Source organism: Symphalangus syndactylus, chromosome 22 (assembly GCF_028878055.3).
Source record: "Symphalangus syndactylus isolate Jambi chromosome 22, NHGRI_mSymSyn1-v2.1_pri, whole genome shotgun sequence".
Classification (NCBI taxonomy): Eukaryota; Metazoa; Chordata; class Mammalia; order Primates; family Hylobatidae; genus Symphalangus; species Symphalangus syndactylus.
Genome location: NC_072444.2, coordinates 16,863,620 through 16,887,009, shown reverse-complemented (window position 1 = coordinate 16,887,009; position 23,390 = coordinate 16,863,620). Strand labels below are relative to the sequence as shown.

General features: G+C 48.4%; 1 protein-coding gene across 1 annotated transcript in view; it reads left to right on the top strand.

The window, feature by feature from the left end:
* The first annotated feature begins 7,210 nt into the window (after positions 1–7,210).
* The window catches only part of CDA (cytidine deaminase), a 35,288-nt gene continuing 19,108 nt past the window's right edge, over positions 7,211–23,390 (top strand). The window contains exon 1 of the mRNA XM_055261556.2: positions 7,211–7,488. Within this exon, the coding sequence (XP_055117531.1) occupies positions 7,335–7,488 (154 nt within the window). The 5' untranslated portion in view covers positions 7,211–7,334. The remainder of the gene's footprint in view (positions 7,489–23,390) is intronic.

The window sequence follows — 23,390 nt, the reverse complement described above, 5'->3', positions numbered from 1 at the left end:
AGAGGCAAGATAAGATGGTTTTCAAAGGAAATTGAAAAACTGATTCTGGGCCGGGCGCAGTGGCTCAAGCCTGTAATCCCAGCACTTTGGGAGGCCCAGGCGGGCGGATGACAAGGTCAGGAGATCGAGACCATCCTGGCTAACATGGTGAAACCCCGTCTCTACTAAAAATACAAAAAATTAGCCGGGCGTGATGGCGGGCGCCTGTAGTCCCAGCTACGTGGGAGGCTGAGGCAGGAGAATGGCGTGAACCTGGGAGGCGGAGCTTGCAGTGAGCAGAGATCGTGCCACTGCACTCCAGCCTGGGCAACAGAGCAAGACTCCGTCTCAAAAAAATAAAATAAAAAATAAAAATAAAAAAATGAAAAACTGATTCTAAAATTTATATAGAAGAGCAAAAGCCCAACGGGGAGATACAGCTCCAGAAATCAAGACTTATTGTTAAACTATAATAATAAAGATAGGTATGGTATATGTGTAGGAATGAACAAATTCACCAGTGGAACAGAATGGAGAGTCCAAAATCATTCTCACTCATATAGAAATTTGAAATTTAACATAGCTGGCATTGTAGATCTCTGGGGAAAGGAGGAAGTATTCAATTAATAGTGCTGAGATAATTGGATATCCATATGGAAAAAAATGAAATTGGATCCCTGCCTTATACCAGAATTAATAAAAATTAATTCCAGATGAATGAAAGACTTAAAAGTGAAAAGTAAAACCTTAAAACTTTTGATAGCCAGGAGCGGTGGCTCACACCTCTAATCCCAGCACTCTGGGAGGCTGAGGTGGGTAGATCACCTGCGGTCAGGAGTTTGAGACCAGCTTGGCCAAGATGGCAAAACTCTGTCTCTACTAAAAATGCAAAAAATCAGCCGGGCATAGCGGCACGTGCCTGTAGTCCCAGCTACTTGGGAGGCTGAGGCAGGAGAATCACTTGAGCCAGGGAGGCAGAGGTTGCAGTCGGTGGAGATTGCACCACAGCACTCCAACCTGAATGACAGAGTGAGACTTTGTCTCAAAAAAAATAAAAAATAAAAATAAAAAATAATAATAATAAATAAAACTTTTCAAAATATATCTTCATTCAGATTTCCTTATGGATACAGGTAAGAGTTTCTCTGTTGACCTAGGGCTGGAATCGCTGAATCTCAAGGCAAGCACATACCTAATTTCACTGAGCCCTGCTAAGTTGCTCTCCAGAAGGTTATACCAGTTCGAAATCCCAGCAGCAGTGCGGGAGGGCTCAAGTCTCTCCTCACCTTTGCCAACCCTTACCATTATCCAACTTTTTTTTCTTTTTGCCATTCTGATAAGTGTAAAGTGACATCTCACTGTCTTAATTTCATCTCTGTGAATATTTTTAAATGTTGTGCAAATACTTCCCTTTCTGTAAATTGCCCATCTATATCCTTTGACCATCTCCCTATGGAGTTCCTTGTCTTTTTCTTGTTGATTTGTCATGCGTCCCTTACATAGTCACTATATTAATCATTTGCAATCATTCCAGCCATCGAAAAGAGTTTTGTTTGTTTGTTTGTTTGTTTTTGAGACAGAATCTCAACTCTATCACCCAGATTAGAGTGCAGTGGCTCAGTCATGGCTCACTGCAACCTCAACCTCCCTAGGCTCAAGCCATCCTCTCACCTCAGCTTCCTGAGTAGCTGCGATTACAGGCGTGTGCCACCACGCTCAGCTAATTTTTTGTATTTTTTGTAGAGATGGGGTTTCGGCATGTTGCCCAGGCTGGTCTGGAATTCCTGGCCTCAAGCGATCCTCCTACCTCGGACTCCCAAAGTGCTGAGATTACAGGTGCAAGCCACTGAGCCCAGCCGAAAAGATCTTTGTTTCCTGTTTTTTTTCAACCTTCTACTGGCCTTTGTCCACGAAGTCCTTCATCAAACAAAACTCCTTAATTTTTATGTAGCCAAGTGTGAAGACTTGAAAGTTTGTAGAGAAGGTTTTTCCATCCCCATCTCTTCTGTAAAATATCTGTTCAAGTCTTTTGCTTACTTTTCTATTGGGATGTTTGTCTTTTTCTTACTGGTTTTAAGAATTCTGGATATAGCTGGCCGGGCGCGGTGGCTCACGCTTGTAAACCCAGCATTTTGGGAGGCCGAGGCGGGCGGATCACGAGGTCAGGAGATCGAGACCACGGTGAAACCCCGTCTCTACTAAAAATACAAAAAATTAGCCGGGCATGGTGGCGGGCGCCTGTAGTTCCAGCTACTCGGAGAGGCTGAGGCAGGAGAATGGCGTGAACCCAGGAGGCGGAGCTTGCAGTGAGCCGAGACTGCGCCACTGCACTCCAGCCTGGGCGACAGAGCGAGACTCTGTCTCAAAAAAAAAAAAAAAAAAAAAGAATTCTGGATATATTGCCGGGCGCAGTGGCTCACGCCTGTAATCCCAGCACTTTGGGAGGCCGAGGCGGGTGGATCACGAGGTCAGGAGATCGAGACCATCCTGGCTAAGATGGTGAAACCCCGTCTCTAATAAAAATACAAAAAAATTAGCCAGGTGTGGTGGCGGGCGCCTGTAGTCTCAGCTACTCAGGAGGCTGAGGCAGGAGAATCGCTTGAACCCAGGAGGTGGAGGTCACAGTGAGCCAAGATTGTGCCACTGCCCTCCAGCCTGGATGACAGAGCAAGACTCCATCTCAAAAAACAAAAAATAGAAGAAAATAAAAAAGACTCCTTTTATCTTCTTGTTCTCTGGGAAGCTTTCCCTAACCTGCCTACTCCACCACTCCTTCCAAACAATAGTGTTTCTGTATTGCTGAGACCCAGTACCTAATCTCGTTTTACAGTGTTTTATACCTGTCTGTTGGCTTATCTGTCTCCTTCACTAGTGTGAGATCCTCAAGGCAGGCACTGAGTCTCATCCACCTCTGATTCTCTGGTACCAAACACAGGGCCTGGCACACAGTATTTGCTATAACATGTGCTAACCCTAGTTAAGCACTTATCACGTGCCATTTGCCATGCTAAAAGCTTTATGTATATTATCTCACTTGATTTTTACAACGATCCTAGGAAGTAATATGTTCCTCTAGATGCCACAGGATTGACAGAAACAAAACTCAAACAAGTTTAAGATAGAAGTGAATTGTATTGGTACAATTAGAGGAAAATCTAGAAGCATGCCTTCAGGCATGGCTGGATCTAGACACTCAGCGAGCAATTGGGGTTCTTTCCCTCCATCTCTCAGCTCTGTTTTTCTCCATCAGGCTTCATTCTGCAAGCAAGCTCACTCTACCAAGAGGGGGAAGCTAGCTGCCAGCAACAGTTGTATCTTCCCAGCTTCACAACCACAATGGGAAAAACCAGCATTCCCACTGACTAAGCAGAAAATCGAGGTCTCTGATTGGCGCATCCTGTGTCAACTGCTTGTACCTGCTCATGGGGTGGAAGCACAATGATTGGCAGCCCACCAAGAGGTCTTGCCTAAAAGAACCAACGTAAAACAAAAGAGATGGGAAGCCTTCCTGGTCAGAATAAAACCGTGATCCACCAGAGATGGGTCCTTGTGTTGCCCCATTGTATAAATGAGGAAAGAGGCACAGATCACTTGCCTGGGGATACCACTGGTGATAAGTAGCAGAAAAAATATTTAAACTTATGGGTCTGATGCCAAGTCCTGCACCCCTTGCCCATCCATTATACTGGCTCCTCCCATGAATTCTGGGATGGATGAGAGCCCAGGATTCAGATGACAGACAAACTTAGGTTTAAGATCTATTATTAGTATTATTATTAGACAGGATCTTGCTCTGTCACCCAGGAATGCAGTGGCAACATCATAGTTCACTGCAGCCTCAAACTCCTGGGTTCAAGCCACCCTCCCACCTTAGCCTCCTGAGTAGCTGAGACTAAAGGCATGTGCCACCATACTTGGCTATTTTTTTTTTTAATTTTTGTAGAGATGGGGTCTTAGTATGTTGCACAGGCTGGTCTCAGACTCCTGGCCTCAAGCGATCCTCCCGCATCAACCTCTCAAAGCACTGGGATTACAGGCATGAGCCACCACACCCAGCCTGAGATCCTTTTTTGAGGCTGTGATCTCTATGAGCTCAAGTGTCCTCATCTGTCAAATATGGGCAATAATAGCATCTCTATCTGGTGGTGAGGATTAAATGAAATCATTCAAATAATGTATTTAGCATAGGGTCTGGCACATAAAAAGAGCTAAATTAATGTTAGTTCCTATTATCAATAACTATTCATTGAATGAATAAGTGAGTGCATGGTACCTAGACTCTAACATGAAGACTCTGGTGGTTCGTCTCACGGTGCAAAGGCCTGGGAGCAGGGTTTAGGGAGGGCTTTGAACCCTTGAAAATCTCCACCACGATTCAAAACACTCTCCATGGATTTTCTATTCTTTGAGCTGGGCAATTAACTTTTCTTAATTTTTCTTTCTTCTTTCTTTTTTTTTTTTTGAAACAGGGTCTCATAACATAATGTTACCCAAGCTGGGGTACAGTGGTGCAATCACAGCTTGCTGTAGCCTCAAACGCCTAGGCTCAGGTGATCCTCCTGCCTCAGTTTCCTGAGAAGCTAGGATTACAGGTGCACACCAACATGCCCAGCAGATTTTTTTTTTGAGATAGTGTCTTGCTGTGTTGTCCAGGCTGGTCTCAAACTCCTGATCTCAAGTTATCCTCTCACCCTGGCATCCCGAAGCACTGGGATTACAGGTGTGAGCCACTGCAACCAGACAACTTTTCTTAGTTTTACATAAAGTGAAAATAAAAGCATGTTTAGAAAGTGCTGTTCATATTATTGATCTGTAACTTAGCTCTAAGCAAGTTTCCAAACCCACTTTCTCCTTCCAACCAGATGACCACCCCAAACCCTTTCCATTAGGAATTCTAGGCCAGGTGCTGTGGCTCACGCCTGTTATCCCAGGACTTTGGGAGGCCAAGGCGGGCAGATCACATGAGGCCAGGAATTTGAGACCAGCCTGGCCAACACAGCAAAACCCCATCTCTAGTAAAAATACAAAAAATTACCTGGGCATGGTGGCACACACCTGTAATCCCAGCTACTTGGGAGGGTGAGGCACAAGAATTGCTTGAACCCAGGAGGTGGAGGTTGAAGTGAGCCGAGATTGTGCCACGGCATTCCAGCCTAGGCAACAGAGTGAGACTCTGTCTCAAAAAAGAAAAAGGAATTCTAGAGCCACCACTGGCACCCACACTCCATACAGCTGGGTCTGGAATGAGCGCTGTCCTCACGTATGACCACGTGCAGGTAAAGAGCTTTGAAGGTACCAAAGGCCATAATTAGCTCGGGAGGTCATCCAGGTTCTCCTAGCACTGTGGAGTCAAGGAGTCCTGAAGTCCGGTCCCAGACCTGGGCAGGGCCGGGTGGGGCAGACTGAGACAGGGCAGGGGACAGAAATGGGATGACTTATTGAGGTCTCTGACAGGCCTGGCAGGCCAGCAGGGCATTACAACTCTTTTCCCAGTTATAATTATTCTTGGTCCCAAAAAGCTTTAGAATTATTCCCATGTTGAGTGGGCACAGTGTCCTGAGACATCCTTGGCCCTCTGAGATCCAGGAAACCGCTCTAGATGCCAAAGGTATAGAGACAGGAGGAAAGTGCATGGGTGGAGAGGCCCTCAGCCCCAGCAGGAGGGAATAGGCTGCCTCTCTGAGGGCTGGATGCAGTGGGAGGGGAGGGGATCTGAAGGGCGGGGAGGCAAGGAGGAAAGGAAGCAAACTTTACCCAGCTCTTCAGTGGCCCAGCTGGGTGTCTGCAATGTCCACATATGGCTGAGAGCTCCAAGTCTGGGTCACAGAGATGCCAGCATGCAGGACACGAGATGCTGCCTTGTTTTCTCCTCCTTTCCCCTGCCTTTCCCCCTGCCCCTTCCCCATTCCCCATCCAACTCTCCTGCTGACCAGGGGTGTGGAAACAGTTGGATGTCTTTGGCCACTCTAGCTGGAGTTCTGCCCTATGTGATCTTGGCTGAGTCACTTACTGACAATAACCCAGTTTGTGTGGAGTCACAAAGGGTGTTCATATCATAACGTCACCAGACTCTCCAGCCACACCCATTGTACATGCATTATCTCATTCAATCCTCATGACAACTCTGGAAGTGAAATCATGTTAGTGCACCCATTTTGCAGATGAGGACACTGAGGCTTAGGGAGATTGTGTGTGACCTTCCCGAAGTCATATGGCTAATAAATGGCAGGAATGGAATTCAAACTAAACTCCAAAGCTGGAGCTCTTCTACAGTCTCAGGATCTAGAACAGGGATTATTACTATCTCTGCTGTTGACATGAGGAAACTGTGGCTCAGGGAGGTCAAGTGACCTGCCAAAGCTTGTACACATGTAAAGTAGTAGAACCAGGATGCAAACACATTTCTTTACCACCAACACCAATATCTATTTGGCCAACAAAACAATGAGGGGGCCCGAGTAAATAATCTCAACGTTTAACTCCACCCTCCAATTGAGATACGTTTTTTTTTTTTTTTTTTTTTTTTTTTTGAGACGGGGTCTGGCTCTCTGTCACCTAGGCTGGAATGCAGTGGTGCAATCTCAGCTCACTGCAGCCTTTGCCTTCTGGGTTCAAGCCATCCTGCCACCTCAGCTTCCCAAGTAGCTAGGACTACAGGCACATGCCACCATGCCCAGCTAATTTTTGTATTTTTTGTAGAGACAGGGTTTTGCCATATTGCCAAGGCTGTTCTCAAACTCCCGGGCTCAAGCAGTCCTCCTGCCTCAGCCTCCTAAAGTGAGCCACCGCACCCAGCAGCTGAGATACTTTTTAATTCTGGGCTGGGGCAAAGAGAAGTTGGAAGGAAAATGGATGAAAATAAAGAAGTTCTCAGTCGTACTGCAGCTTGTTCATGCCTCCTGCCTCAGGATGCCACAGTGGCTGCCCCAGCCCTGCCCTTTCAGCCTCATTCCTTCCCTCAGTGAAGGAGAGAAAAAGTGATTTAACAAAGTGAGGACTGTCAGCCCTTGGAGCTTGGACCTTTGAGATCTCACACTGACCCACCCAGTAGCTTCCCCTTCCAGTAGCGTGGCACCGCCTTCTGACCCACCCCTCAGTGTGTCCACCAGTGAGAGTGGTTCCTAAGGGAGAGTGTGAAGCACACACAGGCACCGTCTTACACCACACCTGCAGAGTCCAAACCATGGGAGGCTCCTCTCCTAGACCCTGCATCCTGAAAGCTGCGTACCTGAGAGCCTGCGGTCTGGCTGCAGGGACACACCCAGGGGGAGGAGCTGCAATCGTGTCTGGGGCCCCAGCCCAGGCTGGCCGGAGCTCCTGTTTCCGCTGCTCTGCTGCCTGCCTGGGGTACTAACATGGCCCAGAAGCGTCCCGCCTGCACCCTGAAGCCTGAGTGTCTCCAGCAGCTGCTGGTTTGCTCCCAGGAGGCCAAGAAGTCAGCCTACTGCCCCTACAGTCACTTTCCCGTGGGAGCTGCCCTGCTCACCCAGGAGGGGAGAATCTTCAAAGGTAAAGGCGGGCACCCCAGGGTCCCCCAGCCCAGCAGCCTGGGTGGTGGGTCAGAGGAGGATGTACAGGAAGAGGCGCAGAGGCACAGGCAGTGGCAAGAGCGCGGCTCTGTCCCTTCTTCCCCCAGTCTCCGCTGGAATGTTCCTACCCTGCCGACTGCCCCAGACCGCGCTCAAATGTGGCTTAAATCCAGGGTCTTTCAATGCTTGGAGGACTGGGATGAGGAAGGAAGTTGGAAGGGAGGCAGGAAGGGGAGGCCGGAAATCGAAAACATCAATAGTCCTGGGATGCAGGCAGGGAGAGGGGTCCAGGCAGGGAGAGGGGTCCAGGCAGGGAGAGGGGTGCAGGCAGGGAGAGGGGTGCAGGCAGGGAGAGGGGTGCAGGCAGGGAGAGGGGTCCTGCTTTCCCAGCCTCGGATATGTCCGGCACCTTACTGAGGCTTCCACAGCACTGAGTCCACACCTCCCGCCCACTGACCTAGGTGTTAATGCTCATCTTTAGATGGAACTACCGAGGTCTCGAGAGGTGACATGACTTGCCCAAGGTCACACGGGGCACTGGTGGTTCCTGGGCCGGAGGTTCCCCAAAGCCCTGCTCTCTTCCTTCCACCCACTGTGCTCAATGCTGGCCAGGGTGGTGACGTGTTTGTCGGGGGTGGTCCTTGGAGAATCTTGGAGGAGAAAAGCCAGCTGGGGTTTCAGAGTCCAGCAGTGAGCAGCGCCCTGCGGCGCGGGGGCGGGTAAGGGAACCTGATCAGCCCGTCTGAGTCTGCTCTAATCTGTTCCTAAACTCTTTTCTTTGATTTATTGCTTTTGTAGAAAAGTTCATGTGAACAAAAATCCAAACTTGTTTTTGCTAAGCTTAGAGGCATTCTCCTTCAGGGCAGTGGGGGACATGGTGTGGAGGTACCCCTTGGTATTATTCCTTGTCTGTTGAGGTTCTGTCGGGCGTGACTTGCCTGGGTCTTACACATCTTTCAGCGGGAGAAGCAGGTTTGATTGAGTGCCAACAGCCTGTGAAAGGAAGGTGATTAATGCTATCCATTTAACCCCTGCAACCCTGAAAGGCAGAGAAGGAAACAGGTTTGGAAAGTTTCAGAGCTCGAAATCACAGAGCTGGGATTGGAACCCAGAGATCCCCTGACTCCAAAAGCTGTTGCTCTGTGGGGAGTGAAGGATCTCTGTGTATCGTGTTGAAATTCAGACCTGTTTTGGTGGCTGAGGTGAATATTAAACATTAACCACCACCACAAACAATAAACATTCACCACCACTGCAAACACCATTGCAACCCGCAACATTACAGAATCTTGAATGTGGAATCAGCACTTGATTCTTTCGAAAACCTCCACGTCCTTTCCAGATGGCACAGAAAGGGCCCTCCTACAATCCCCCGGCACCTGCACTGACCCCTCCTGCCGTGCTTATCACATGGTGTCATCAATGTCCACTTATGTACCTGCCTCTCCCTTGGGACTTTGTGCTGCAGAGGGCAGGGGCTGTGTCTTGAAACTTTGTACCATTGACTTTCTCATGCTGTGATGTAGCACCTGCCTGGCTCAGAATAGGCACTCGATAACTGTTGAGTGACTGATTGGATGAATGAATGAGATGAGTACGTTTGGAGAAGCAGAAGGAAGAGGGATGGTGGGGCAGGTGGCAGTGATGGGGGCTCAGCATGTTGGGCCACAGCATTTCCTGGCCTGTGGGGCCAGCGTGGCTGCCTTCCATCCATGCTTTCCAACACTGGAACTGGTGTTCTTCTTGGACCAGAATGAGGTCAGACAGCCTCATCATGCCTCCAGAGCCAGGGGGCCCCCATGCCAAAATGCTCTGGTCCTTTCTTGTTTTAAAACCCACAATAGCCAGGCGTGGTGGCTCATGCCTGTAATCCCAGCACTTTGGGAGGCAGAGGGGTGGATCACGATGTCAGGAGATCAAGATCATCCTGGCTAACACGGTGAAACTCCATCTCTACTAAAAATACAAAAAAATTTAGCCGGGTGTGGTGGTGGGCGTCTGTAGTCCCAGCTACTCGGGAGGCTGAGGCAGGAGAATGGCGTGAACCTGGGCAGCGGAGCTTGCAGTGAGCCGAGATCATGCCACTGCACTCCAGCCTGGGCGACAGAGTGAGACTCCGTCTCAAAAAAAAAAAAAAACCCACAATAAAGGAGGCACACTTTCACTCATAAGTGACACCTGGGAGCTCCTTTCAGTGAAGTCCACGGCTTTGTCACCCTCATACTGATCATTCAACAGATATTTGCTGAATATCAACTCTGTGCCAGGTAAGGTGCCAGGTGCTGGGGATATCACAGTGAACAGGGATGACACAATCCCTGCCCCCATGGCAGTCCCCTCATATTGCACAGGTGATGACTGAAGGTGCGAGCCTCATCCAATGGTTGCGAAGGAAGGAATGGAGGAGATAAACAGGACTGTGGCCCATTTGCATTGCAAGGAAAGACCTGGTGTCACCAGAGAAAGGGTTGTGTGATGGGGATTTAGAGAGTAAAATGGAGACTTCGGAGTCAGAAGTTCCTGGGTTGTAAGGCTGGTGTTTATCAACTGTGTGACTCTGGGTGAGACCCTTCACCTTTCTGAGTGTCAGCTCACAAATTTTATTTATTTATTTATTTTTATTTTTTAATTTTTTTTAAGATGGAATCTCACTCTGTCACCCAGGCTGGAGTGCAGTGGTGCGATCTTGGCTCACTGCAATCCGCCGCCCAGGTTCAAGCGATTCTCCTGCCTCAGCCTCAGAGTAGCTGGGATTACAGGCACCTGCTACACACCCGGCTAATTATTGTATTTTTAGTAGAGACGGGGTTTCATCATGTTGGCTAATCTGGTCTCGAACTCTGAGGTGATCCACCCGCCTCAGCCTCCCAAAGTGCTGGGATTACAGGCGTGAGCCACCGCACCCAGCCAGCTCACACATCTTAAGCCAGGGATCATAAAACCCACCTTTCAGGATGACTGTGAACAGAACCAGATTCAGCTGGTATGCTGGTATGCCTGGCACGGCACGGCATGGCAGGCAGCATTCACTCTGATCGGTTGGTGCCTGTGCTGAGTATGTAGAATTTCACCCCTGGTTGTGAGGCTTTAAATGAGTAAATGCTTATAAAGCATTCAGCGCATTTTCTGCCTCGTAATAAGAATGTCACAAATGATAGCTGCTTCTGCAACCACTGTTAATGCTATCATTATTCTTATTATCTGGAGGCAGATTGTGGAAGACTTTTGGAGGCCAGAGACACCAAGATTTGAAGAGGTAGGAAGTAAGGAGCCAAGGAATGTTATTAAGAAGAAGAGTAACATAAAAGTGGTGTGTGATGACATTTAGTGTGACAGGTGCTCAGCAAGGGCGGGGACAGAGGAACAGTGTCAGGGTACAGTATCTGCTCCACTCACTGATCTGTCCGCAGTGTCAGCACATTTCCTGGCCTATCCCTGGACCTCCGTAAGGTTTGTTGAACACATGAATGAAAGGCTTGTACTAGGAATGGGACAGGTAGAATGAAGAAAAAGGAATGATCCGAGAGATATTGTGTGGGACACATGGACCAGGCCTGGCATGGGCAGTGTTACAAATAAAGGCTGGGTGCAATGGCTCACGCCAGTAATCCCAATGCTTTGGGAGGATGAGGCTGGAGGATCCCTTGAGTCCAGGAGTTCCAGACCAGTCTGGACAACATGGCAAGACGTCGTCTCTACAAAAAGTACAAAAATGAGCTGGATGTGGTGGCGTGCACCTGTGGTCCCAGATACTTGGGAAGCTAAAGTGGAGGGATCACTTGAGCCCCAGGAGTTCAAGGCTGCGGTGAGCTGTAATCACACCACTGTACATCAGCTGGGTGACAGAATGAGACCCTGTCTCAAAAAACAAAAAATAAATGAGAAATAAAGTAAAGGCACGTGGCTTTAGCATTGCCAGCCAGGTGGCCCAGGTGAATGATGAGGCACTGACTGACTGAGGTGAGGCATTGAAGGCATGGCTGGACTGTGTGCTGGGGATGTGCTGGGCAGGGACCAGCAGCAGTATTCGAAGCTACAATGGAGTGAACTCACTAAGGACTTCATTTAGATGACCTCCTGTAATCTCACAGCCACCTCATGATGGGGGACAATGAGTTTCACATGTATTAATCAGAGTACTTCCTGTGGTCAATGTCAGAAAGCAACCAGAACCAGAGTGGGCAAGGGTAGCGCTTGTCTCAGGGCAGCTGGACCCAGGAACACGAACATCACCACGTCCTTCTTTATCCTTCTAGGTGCTGGTCTCTTTCTCTTGTCCTGCAGGTAGGCTTTTTCTGAGCCTCAGGGAACATGAGTGCAAGCAGTCTCTGGTTTCCATTCTTTTTTTTGTTTTTGTTTTAGAGGCAGGGTCTCTCTCTGCCACCCAGACTGGAAGTGCAGTGGTGCAAGCCTAGTTCACTGCAGTCTCAAACCCCTGAGTTCAAGCGATCCTCCTGTCTTAGCCTCCCAAGTAGCTGGGACTACAGGTATGTACCACCATGCCCAGCTAATTTTTTTATTTTTATAGAGATGAGGTCTTCCTACGTTGCCCAGATTGGTCTCAAACTCCTGGCCTCAAATTATCCTCCTACCTTGGCCTCCCAAAGTACTGGGATTACAGGCATGAGCCACTGCACCTGGTCTGTTTATCATTCATACAGCCTAAAACCAGAGAGGACAGAACTCTTCCCCACCAATTCTACATGGAAAAATTCCAAATAAGAAGTCCAGTTGGGGCCAGGTGTGGTAGCTCACGCCTGTAATCCCAGCACTTTGGGAGGCCAAGGCGGGTGGATCACGAGGTCAGGAGATCGAGACCATCCTGGCTAACACGGTGAAACCCCGTCTCTACTAAATATACAAAAAATTAGCCGGGCGTAGTGGTGGGCACCTATATTCCCAGCTACCCGGGTGGCTGAGGCAGGAGAATGGCGTGGACCCAGGGGGTGGAGCTTGCAGTGAGCCGAGATCATGCCACTGCACTCCAGCCTGGGCAACAGAGCGAGACTCCGTCTCAAAAAAAAAAAAAAAAAAAGAAGTCCAGTTGGTCCATCCCCAATTACAGGCACATCCCTGGGCTAATCACTGTTGTCATGTAGTGTGATTGGCCAGCTAACTCAAAATATTCCCTCAGTGGGGAGTGGGTAGGTCTATTACCACAAGAAGGGGTGGGGAGAGCTGAGCAGACCAAACCAATAACCAATGCACGCACATTTTATCAAAGCCTGGGGATACCTGAGGCTGTTTTATCTGATTCGTGCTCTTTCTGCCACCCCTTGCTGCAGAGTGGGGATAGGGAAGGGAGCAGAGAGATTTGTGCTGAGAAGGAAGGGGGACAAATGGAAGGTGTTTATCAGAATCCCTGGATCTCCTTACTGAAGTAGGAAGTGGGGCCAGGTGCAGAATAGGCAGTGGATGCAGTAAGTTGGGGCTTGGAGCAATGGGCACCTGGACACGCAGAGGAAGCCTGGTGTGGCATCATGGGGTGAAGCAGAGCTGATCAGGAGGCAGAAATGGCACAGCTGAGTTTAGACACTGTGAGTTTACAGCTTATGGCAGAACAGGTCTGCCCAGGTCTCTGACTTTCTCCAGCTAAACACAAGACGAGCACTGGTGAAGGCTTCCCCCTCCAAGGCAGCTGGTGTCCCATCCAATTCAAAAGCAGGCCTGGCTGCAAAGACAGCCTCGCTATCAAGACTTCATAATAATAATCATTTTCTCTCTGTTACTCCCAACCCTGGCCAGGACCTTGTGCCCCTCACAGATGGACTACCCAGGATGGTAATTAACAACTACAGCAATTAGGTTTTCATGATGCACCTCGGGCTGGTGACATTCGTGACTGCTTGTGGGGAGAGCTGAGGGAGAGGTACAGAAAGAGGAGCTCACTGGTGAGGAAAGAGCTGCTAAGGGAAAAAAAAAAGTGAGGACACAAAGAGGAGAGTGGAGATGGCACAGAAGGAGGATTGAGAAAGCAAAGAAAATGGGCCAGGTGCGGTGACTCATGCCTGTAATCCCAGCGCTTTTGGAGGCCGAGCTGGGTGGATCACCTGAGATCAGGAGTTTGAGACCAGCCTGGCCAACATGGTAAAACCCCGTCTCTACTAAAAATACAAAAAATTAGCCAGGCATGGTGGTGGGTACCTGTAGTCCCAGCTATTCAGGAGGCTGAAGCAGGAGAATCGCTTGAACCTGGGAGATGGAGGTTGCAGTGAGCCGAGATCACACCACTGCACACCAGCCTGGGCAACAGAGTGAGACGCCATCTCAAAAAAAAAAAAAAAAAAAAAAAAGAAAGAAAGAAAGATAAAAGAAAAGAAAAGAAAGAAAGCAAAGAAAATGGTCCGCGGAAACGGAGTCAGCTCCGGGCCTTGCACATGGCAGAGGCTCAGCCAGTGTTCGTGCAACGCCGGGTGGGTGATGGGCAGGGAAGAGAAGGACCACCTGTAACCCTGGGGGCACTGCACGAGGTGTCCCTGGGCTCATGGGGAGTATGCATCTGGCGATGAGACCATGACAGTGCCAGAAAGGGTCCCAGGATGGTGCCCAGACACAAGACTCCTTGGCTGTAGTTTCTGCCAACTCTGCTGGCACAACCCAAGGGATGGGAGGGTTTATCTTCTTCAGCTCATGACCTTAGGACAGTGGTCTCTCTCCCTCTTTCCTCCTCCTTTCCTCTCCATCTGCTATTTAGGGAAAAAGCCACTTTACTCGACCAGCTGGGGTGAATTCTGAGAGGAACACACCACATTTTAGAAGACACTTGAGGATGCCCTGGTTAATTAACCACTGAATCCAGCTTACCTTGGCTTAATTCTTAAACCTGAGTCTTCCATTTTCCCTTAAACCAGCCCCTGCTGTTCTGATTCCGTCCCTGGGCTCCCTTTCTCTGCCTGGATGCATTTTCCTAGAAGCATTTCTTGGTGCCTGACACCAGCCCCTCTCTTCAGCAGCTGATGGACCCCAGGCCCCATCCCCCCAACACCGCAGCACCTCCGGCCTAGGTAAGAGCAAGCTTCTCTAACCTGGGTCTTCAGCTCACAGCCCAGCTCCCATCACTCCCCGTTTCCTGCTGTTTCCCCCTGCCAAGGAACTTCAGTTAGTCCTCTCCACTGTCACTCAAAAGTGGCTCATTTTGTGACCAGCCTGGGCAACAGGGTGAAACCCCATCTCTACAAAAAATACAGAAGTTAGCCGGGCGTGGTGGCACATGACTTGAGTCCCAGCTACTCGGGAGGCTGAGGCAGAAGGATGGCTTGAGCCCTGGTGGTGGAGGTTGCAGTAAGCCGTGATCACGCCACTGCACTCTAGCCCAGCCCGGGCAACAGAGGAAGACTCTCTCTCTCAAAAAAAAAAAAAAAAGGCCAGGCATGGTGGTTCATACCTGTAATCTCACTCAGCACTTTGGGAGGCTGAGGTGGGTGGATCACTTGAGGCCTGGAGCTCAAGACCACCTGGCCAATATGGTGAAACCTCGTCTCTATTAAAAATATGAAAATTAGCCAGGCATGGTGGCAGGCACCTGTAATCCCAGCTGCTCAGGAGGCTGAGGCAGGAGAATCGCTTGAACCCGGGAGGCGGAGGTTGCAGTGAGCCGAGATCACACCATTGCACTCCAGCCTGGGTAACAAGAGTGAAACTCCATCTCGGAAAAAAAAAAGTGGCTCATTACATAGGCGAGCTTTACTACAGTCCCTCGACTAACTAGCTGAGTTAGAATATAATTCATACCTGAAATGGTGCATTTGCAGTGGGAGGAGGTTAGGAACATGGAGAGAGTGTCATATTTCTTCAAGTATATGGACAGAACATTCCTCATGTGATTCTCAAACATGGTCCCAGACCTGCAGCCTCAGCAGCTCCTGGGAACTTGTGAAAATTTGAAATTTTTGAGCTCCAACCCAGCCCAGACCTATTGAATCAGAAACTCCAGGAAAGAGGCTTAGAAGTGTGTTTTAAGAAGCCCTCTACTCAGGAGGCTAAGAAGTGTGTTTTAAGAAGCCCTCTACTCAGGAGGCTAAGGCAGGAAGATTGCTTGAATCCAGGAGTTCAAATTCCAACTCGGCAACTAATAACAAGACCCTGTCTCTAAAAAATATAAAAATAAATAAATTTAAAAAGAGAAGCCCTCCAAAACATTCTGATGCCCACTTGCTTGAGTGTGAGAAATACTGCTTTAATCTTGTTAAGATCCCTCAGAAAAGAGAGTGGGTGCAGTGCTTTCTGGAATTATTCTTTTCTCTGGGTGGCTGGGACCAAATAGCCTCATTGTGAACTTCTTTCCCTGTTGATGTCTTTTTTTTTTTTTTTTTGAAACAGGATCTCACTCTGTTGCCCAGTCTGGAGTTCACTGGCACAATCTCAGCTCACTGCAGCCTCGACCTGCCCAGCTCAGGCGATCCTCCCACCTTAGCCTCCCAAGTAGCTGAGATCACAGGCATGCACCACCATGCCTAGCTAATTTTTAAAATTTTCTGTAGAGACTGGGTTTTGACATGTTGCCTAGGCTAGTCTCGAACTCCTGGACTCAAACAATCCACCCACCTCAGCCTCCAAAAGTACTGGGATTACAGGCGTGAGTCACCACACTCAGTCTTGCTGATGTCTTAATAACATCTGACCGCAGCCCTGCCTTAAGCACCAAACCACCTCAAAACATGGCCTTCCTTCCTGCAAGGCCATAGAGAATAAGAAGAGTCCGGCCGGGCGCAGTGGCTCACGTCTGTAACCCCAGCACTTTGGGAGGCCGAGGTGGGTGGATCATGAGGTCAGGAGATCAAGACCATCCTGGCTAACATGGTGAAACCCCGTCTCTAATAAAAATGCAAAAAAAATTAGCCAGGTGTGGTGTGCAATCACAGCTACTTGGGAGGCTGAGGCAGGAGAATGGCATGAACCCGGGAGGCAGAGTTTGCAGTGAGCCAGGATCGTGACACTGCGCTCCAGGCCGGGCGACAGAGCGAGACTCCGTCTCAAAAAAAAGAAGAGTCCATCATATCTCACAGGCCAGGATGTATGTTTTGGCCTCCTGCCAGCAGCCTCCACTTTTACCTTCTGTAAAATGGTGTTCTAATAGTATTTACCTTACCCAACAGTTAAAAGGATTAACTGACCTTATGCAGGTAAAGCGTTTCACAGAGTGCCTGGCAGATGAGTGTCCAGTGAAAGAAAGCAATTAGTAATACTGGCACTATGATTGTCGTGTTATTTGATCCAATCTTATCATTATGGATTTCTAACTTAGCACCGTCCCAATCTCTCTCATGTACGTTTTGAAGTAAGCAAAGGCAATAGCAGAAACAGAATTGGTTTGCCTGGTCAGAAGACAGCCTGCTTTCTGGGTGTAGAGAAGCAAAACAAAATTGCGCAGCATTTCAGGATGCAGTACGTGGGCAAAGGCTTCCTTCCTCTTTTTTTTTTTTTTTATTTGCCTTTTTTTTTTGAGCTAGAAAATTCAAGGAAATTACTTGAATTTGTTAGAGGCTCCAAATACAGTTATTCCTCTGCATCTTAAGCATCTAGCACTGAAGCGGAAAATTCCACTCTTTCAATAATGGTTAGCCATCTCAGCTCAGGCCATGCTGTGGTTTGAAGGTTTGCCCCCTCCAAAATGCAAAGCATACTTTGGAGGGCTTCTCTTTTCAAATTTATTTATTTATATACATTTTTAGAGACAGGGTCTCGCTATGTTTAATTGCCAATGCAACAGTGTTGGGAGGTGGGGCCTAATAAGAGGTGTTTAGGTCATGAGGGCTCTGCTCCCGTGAGTGGACTAATACTGCTATAAAAAGGGCTTACAGTGTGGATTCTCTCTCTTTCACTCTCCTGCCACATGAGGAATAGTATTCCTCCCCTCCGGAGGATGCAATGTTCAGGGTGCCATCTTGGAAGCTGAGACTGGGTCCTCACTAGACACCAACTTGCCAGCAGCTTGACCTTGGACTTCCAAGCCTTCAGAATTATGACAAATAAATTTCTGTCCTTTATAAATTACCCAGTCTGGGATATTACATTACAGCAGCACAAAATGGACTAAAACAGACTGCTATAACCAAATACCATAGACTAGTGGTTTAAACAGCGGACATTTATTTCTCACAGTTCTGGAGGCTGGGAAGTCCAAGATTCAGTTCTTGGCGAGGGCCCTCTTTCTGACTTGGCCATTTTCTCACTAAGCTCTGACATGATGGAGAGAGAGAGAGAGAGTCTCTTCCTCTTCTTATAATAGCACTAATCCCATCATGGGGGCTGCTCCCTCACAACCTAATCTAAACCTGGTTATCTCCCAAATGCCCCGCCTCCTAATAGTATCGCGTTGAGGGTTAGGGCTTCAACAGAAGAATTTTAGGGAGACACAAACATTCAATCCATAAGGGAAACTGAGAGCCCCATAGCTTCACTGTTCCAGGCCCAGGACATACCACAACGCATGCTGGAGACAAAATCTCTGGCCTCAGAAAGTTTGTAATATAATAGGAGGAATTAGATAATAAAGACATTTATTTCAGGAGACTGTTAAGTGCCATGAAGAAAATTAAAGCAGGAGAAATGGATAGAGTTGGAGGCAGTGGTGGGAGGAAGCCATTTTAGATAGGTGATCGGAGAAAGCGTCTCTGAGAAGGTGACATTTGAGCAGAGCCCTGAGTAAGGTGAATAGTGCACAAAAGGGAAAGAGAGTTCCAGGCAGTGGGAACAGCCTGTGCAAAGGCCCTGTGGCAGGAGCATACTTGGTGCCCTGAGGGGAGCAGCTGGAAGGACAACAGGTCTAGAGAACAAAAGGAGATGCGGGCCAAGAGGTAGCACCAGATCACATATGACCTCGGCACCAGATCATATATGACCTTGGCACCAGATCACATATGACCTTGTAGTCATAAGAAGGATTTCAAGCCAGGTGTGGTGGCTCACACCTGTAATCCCAGCACTTTGGGAGGCTAAGGCGGGTGGATCACAAGGTCAGGAGTTCAAGACCAGCCTGACCATTATGGTGAAACCCCATCTCTACCAAAAATACAAAAATTAGCCGGGCATGGTGGCACGCACCTGTAGTCCTAGCTACTCGGGAGGCTGAGGCAGGAGAATCTCCTGAATCCACGAGGCAGAGGTTGCAGTGAGCCAAAATTGCACCACTGCACTCCAGCCTGGGCGACAGAGCGAGACTCCATCTCAAAAATAAAATAATAAAATAAAATAAAATAAAATAAAAATAAAAGATTTCAAAGTGCCTGAAGGACAGGGACAGGACCACTGTCATACCTTGTCGAGAAGGCGCAGAGGGTCACATAGCCCTCCCGCCACCAAAGCCTTGATTTGTATGCAATTGATAACAGCAGCAGCGAACAGCTGCTGACCATTTCCTCTGTGCCAGGCTTTGTGTTAAGTGCTTTACACGAGTGATCTCAATTTATTCTCACAAGAGGACTATGAGGGAGATTCTATCATTAGCATTTTACAAATGAAGCCAGTGAGCCTCAAAGAGGTTCAGTCCCTTTCCCCAAGTCTCAGAGCCAGTTGGGCAAAGGGTCCCAGGGTAGAATGAAACCTAATGGAACCTCTTTCTACAGGGTGCTGTTTGAGTAGTGGGGCATGTGAGTGTGCCCCCTGCCACAACCATCTTTCTCTCTCATTAACTGGCCTATTGACATGTTTTACACAAAGTAAAGGAAGATTTCTCTCTCTGAGGCCTTTCTGAACTTCCAGTGCAGACACATGTGACCATCCTGAGAGACTGGGTCTTCTGCAAGTATGGAAATGTGCTTTAATGGCATGTCAGCAAAACCCAAGATCTGCATGCATCACTTTTGATGGGAAAAGTGTCAGACTTTAGTCAGGGATGGGGCAGGGAAGCTGGAAGGGCGGGGCTGGGAGAGTCACTAGGCTGGGAGTGAGGCTGGCAGGGACTGTAATCTGGGAGAGAGGCAGAAACCAAGTGTAGGGATGTCAGTGAAGGTGGGAGTGGTGAGCAGATATGGCAGGTGAGAGTGGTGTTTAAAGAAAGTCATTTTCAGGGGCTGGGCATCTTGGCTCACACCTGTAATCCCAAGATTTTGGGAGGCCGAGCTGGGCGGATCACTTGAGGTCAGGAGTTCGAGACCAGCCTGGACAACATGGTGAAACCCCATCTTCACTAAAAATTAAAAAATTAGCCAGGCATGGTGATGCACGCCTGTAATCCCAGCTATTAGGGAGGCTGAGATGAGAATCACTTGAACCCAGGAGGTGGAGATTGCAGTGAGCTGAGATCGTGCCACTACACTCCAGCCTGGGTGACAGAGTGAGACTCTGTCTCAAAAAAAAAAGAAAAGAAAAGAGAAGAAAAAGAAAGTCATTTCAGGTGAGGATCAGGAACCTGGCTGGGGAGACAAGGTGGGGAGCAAGAGGCATTATTCATTTATACATTCAAATTTCATTGACTCAGCAGAGAGACTGAGCAATAAGGGGCCAGTTATCTCAGCTATAATAACTAACATTTAAATAAACAAAAGCTCTCAGGGTTGCAACTTCCTGATTGTTCCCTGCCCCATATTCCAACTGTATTAACTGATCCCCGTATGGTTTCAAATGATAAAAATACACATGAACTATTTTAGACAAAAGGAGGATGTATTGGTTCCTAAACTAAACCGTGGGAAGAGCTGGAGTGTAGCCAGACCTCAGGGGCAACTGGCACTGAACAGACTCCTTTCTTTCCATCTCTCATCTCTCATCCATTCTTCTGAGTGTCCATTTCAGTCTCTCTCATTGGTCTCTTCCATAATGAAGGGAAACATGGCGGCCCACACTCAGTGTCTCAGAGAGAAACTGAAGTTCCCACACAGAGATGAACTCTGATTGGCCAGTTTGAGTCAAGTGCTCATCTTTAAGCCCATAGCAAGGTCATAGGAGACAAGATGGCAGCTCCCATTTGAACTACATGCTGGGGTATAAAGTAAGGGCCATTCCTCAGGGGAAAAAAAGTAAGAGGTGCTAAGTTGTCAAAACAGTAGATGCTCACTATAGTCTACCCTTTGGTGCTCAGTATACACGCCTGTTTTCTTCCCCAAAGTAGAATTCCAAACCAGCCCCCACCTAACACCATACAGCCATCCCATGCACCACTGTGACCACATTCACCCTCACCCCAACAAGGGACCTGCAGCTGTGGCACCCAGTAGTGTCTAATGACATCCGTCAACTCTGGACATGAATGCCTGTGATCCTGACAACAATGAGTTAAATGACTAATCACTCCTAACATGCCAACGTAAATAATGAAGGGACTGGAAAATATGTGAGGAAAAATATACAAGAAGATAATGACCAAATAATTCCCAAATGTGATCAACACGGAACAAAATACTGCATAATCACAATGAAGACTTGGACTTAGAAAAGGAGGTGTAGGCTGGGCACCGTGGCTCACACCTATAATCCCAGCACCTTGAGAGGCCAAGGTAGGTGGATCACTTGAGCCCAAGAGTTTGAGACTGGCCTGGGCAACCCCATCTCTACAAAAAATACAAAAAATTAGCCAGGTGCGGTGATGTACACCTGAGGTCCCAACTACTTGGGAGGTTAGGATGAGAAGATTGGTGGAGCTCAGGACTTTGAGGTTACGGTGAGCTATGATCATGCCACTGCACACCAGCCTGGGCAACAGAGTAAGACCCTGTCAAAAAGAAAGGAGAGGGGAGAGGAGGAGAAAGGAAGGGAGGGGAGGGGAGAGGAGGAGAAAGGAGGGGAGGGGACGGGAGGGGAGAGGAGGGGACGGGAGGGGAGGCTAAGTTGATGAAATAAATAAGAATACAGTGACTCAAACAAGATGGTGGCTTATTTCCCTCATCTAACAGACCAGGGATGGGCTGGAGTCCACAGCATAGGAGATGTGTTTCTCTGTCCTGCAAAGTTGTCCTGGAGATCAGATTCCTTCTGTCTAGATGTCCCACCATCCCTAGAGTTGTGTCCTCATCTGCATGTTCAAACTGACACACAGCATCACACCCACCTCATGGGTTTTTTTTTGTTGTTGTGTTTTGAGATGGAGTCGCGCTCTGTCGCCCAGGCTGGAGTGCAGTGGCATGATCTCGGCTCACTGCAACCTCCGCCTCCCAGGTTCAAGCGATTCTCCTGCCTCAGACTCCTGAGTAGCTGGGACTACAGGTGCCTGCCACCATGCCAGGCTAATTTTTGTATTTTTAGTAGACAGGGTTTCACCATATTGGCCAGGCTGATCTCAAACTCCTGACCTTGTGATCCGCCCACCTCGGCCTCCCAAAGTGCTGGGATTACAGACTTGAGCCATCATGCCCAGCCTCATCAGGGGTTTTTATAGACCAGACTTGTGGCTTCTTTGGCAATCCAATTATATCAAAAAGTTAGAAACACCCTGATCGATTTGCTTCCAATTATTTCCATACAGAAATGCCACATCCAGAGATCCCTTCTGGACATGGTTCTGAAGCCTACCAACTCTCGCATTTTCTTTTTTTTTTTTTTTTTTGAGATGGAGTCTTGCTCTGTCGCCCAGGCTGGAGTGCAGTGGCGCAGTCTCGGCTCACTGCAAGCTCTGCCTCCCGGGATCACACCATTCTCCTGCCTCAGCCTCTCCAAGTAGCTGGGACTACAGGCGCCCGCCACCACGCCCAGCTAATTTTTTGTATTTTTAGTAGAGACAGGGTTTCACCGTGGTCTCGATCTCCTGATCTCATGATCCGCCCGCCTCGGCCTCCCAGAGTGCTGGGATTACAAGTGTGAGCCACCGCGCCTGGCCAACTCTCGCATTTTCCTAACTGGCTCCCATGCCTGGCCCATCCCTGCTGCCCCATCTTAATGCTGGCTATTGTGGTGCCTGAAACAACAGGCTGTGTGGGCAGATGAGACATCACATCTTTGCCACAGGGCTGATTCCCATTGCCAGGGAGAGAAATTTCAGTGGTGGGTGCCATGGCCTGCCTTCCGGGTTATTGCAGGTGGAGCTTTACCAAATAACAGACTAGGAGGAGTCACCATCTGGCCATCTTGCCTCATCTGTGTTTTCTCCTTTGCGTTGCTCAACCACTAAGCCAATGTTACATACTTTAGATTTTTTTTGTTCAAGTTGCATCTCACCTTCAGCACAAATGTCTGTATTAGGCATAGGTTATGCTACTATAACAAACAGATTGCAAGATGCAGTGATGCAAACATGGTGAAATTCTCTTTTTCTCTCACACAACAATTCAGAGTAGGCCCCAGGCAAACAGGCAACTCTGCCCCATAAGTTGACCAGGTTTCCAAATTCCTTCTCTCTCCTTGCTGCTCCTCCATTCCCTTGGCCACGCAGTCAAAAGTGTCCCACCCCATCACCTCCACCTTCCAGTCTGTGGAAGGAGAAAAGAACGTAAGTAATAGGGACGCAACCTCCTTACCAAAAGTATGATCCAGAAATTTCCCACATCACTTTGGGCCACATCCCATTGGCCAGAACTGCATCATGTGGCCACACTGTGCTGCAAGGGAGTCTGGGAATTACAGTCCCTAGCTGAGTGGCCATGCTGGAATGGGAGGTACTTGTATTACTTAAAGGAAGAAATAGGAAATGAATACTGGGGAACAACTCCTATCTCCACCTCAGGGAAAAAGGCAATTTACCAACAGTGATACAGATGGAATACCACATCTTGCTGGTCAGGGGAAAACCCAGCTCCCATGGTGATTTGTTCATAGACTCACTTCCCTGAATATGGGGACTTTCTTAGCCAATCCGGTTATGCCAACATCTTGCCTCCTGGGAGCAACCCTGGCTTATTGTCCCCCAGGAATAACCCTGAGAGAATCAATAGGAAGGACTCCCTTACTGACAGCTGGGCCATCTTAGGAGCCCACATCCCCCTGGAGGCCCGAGGATTGTTTTAAGTCTTGTGC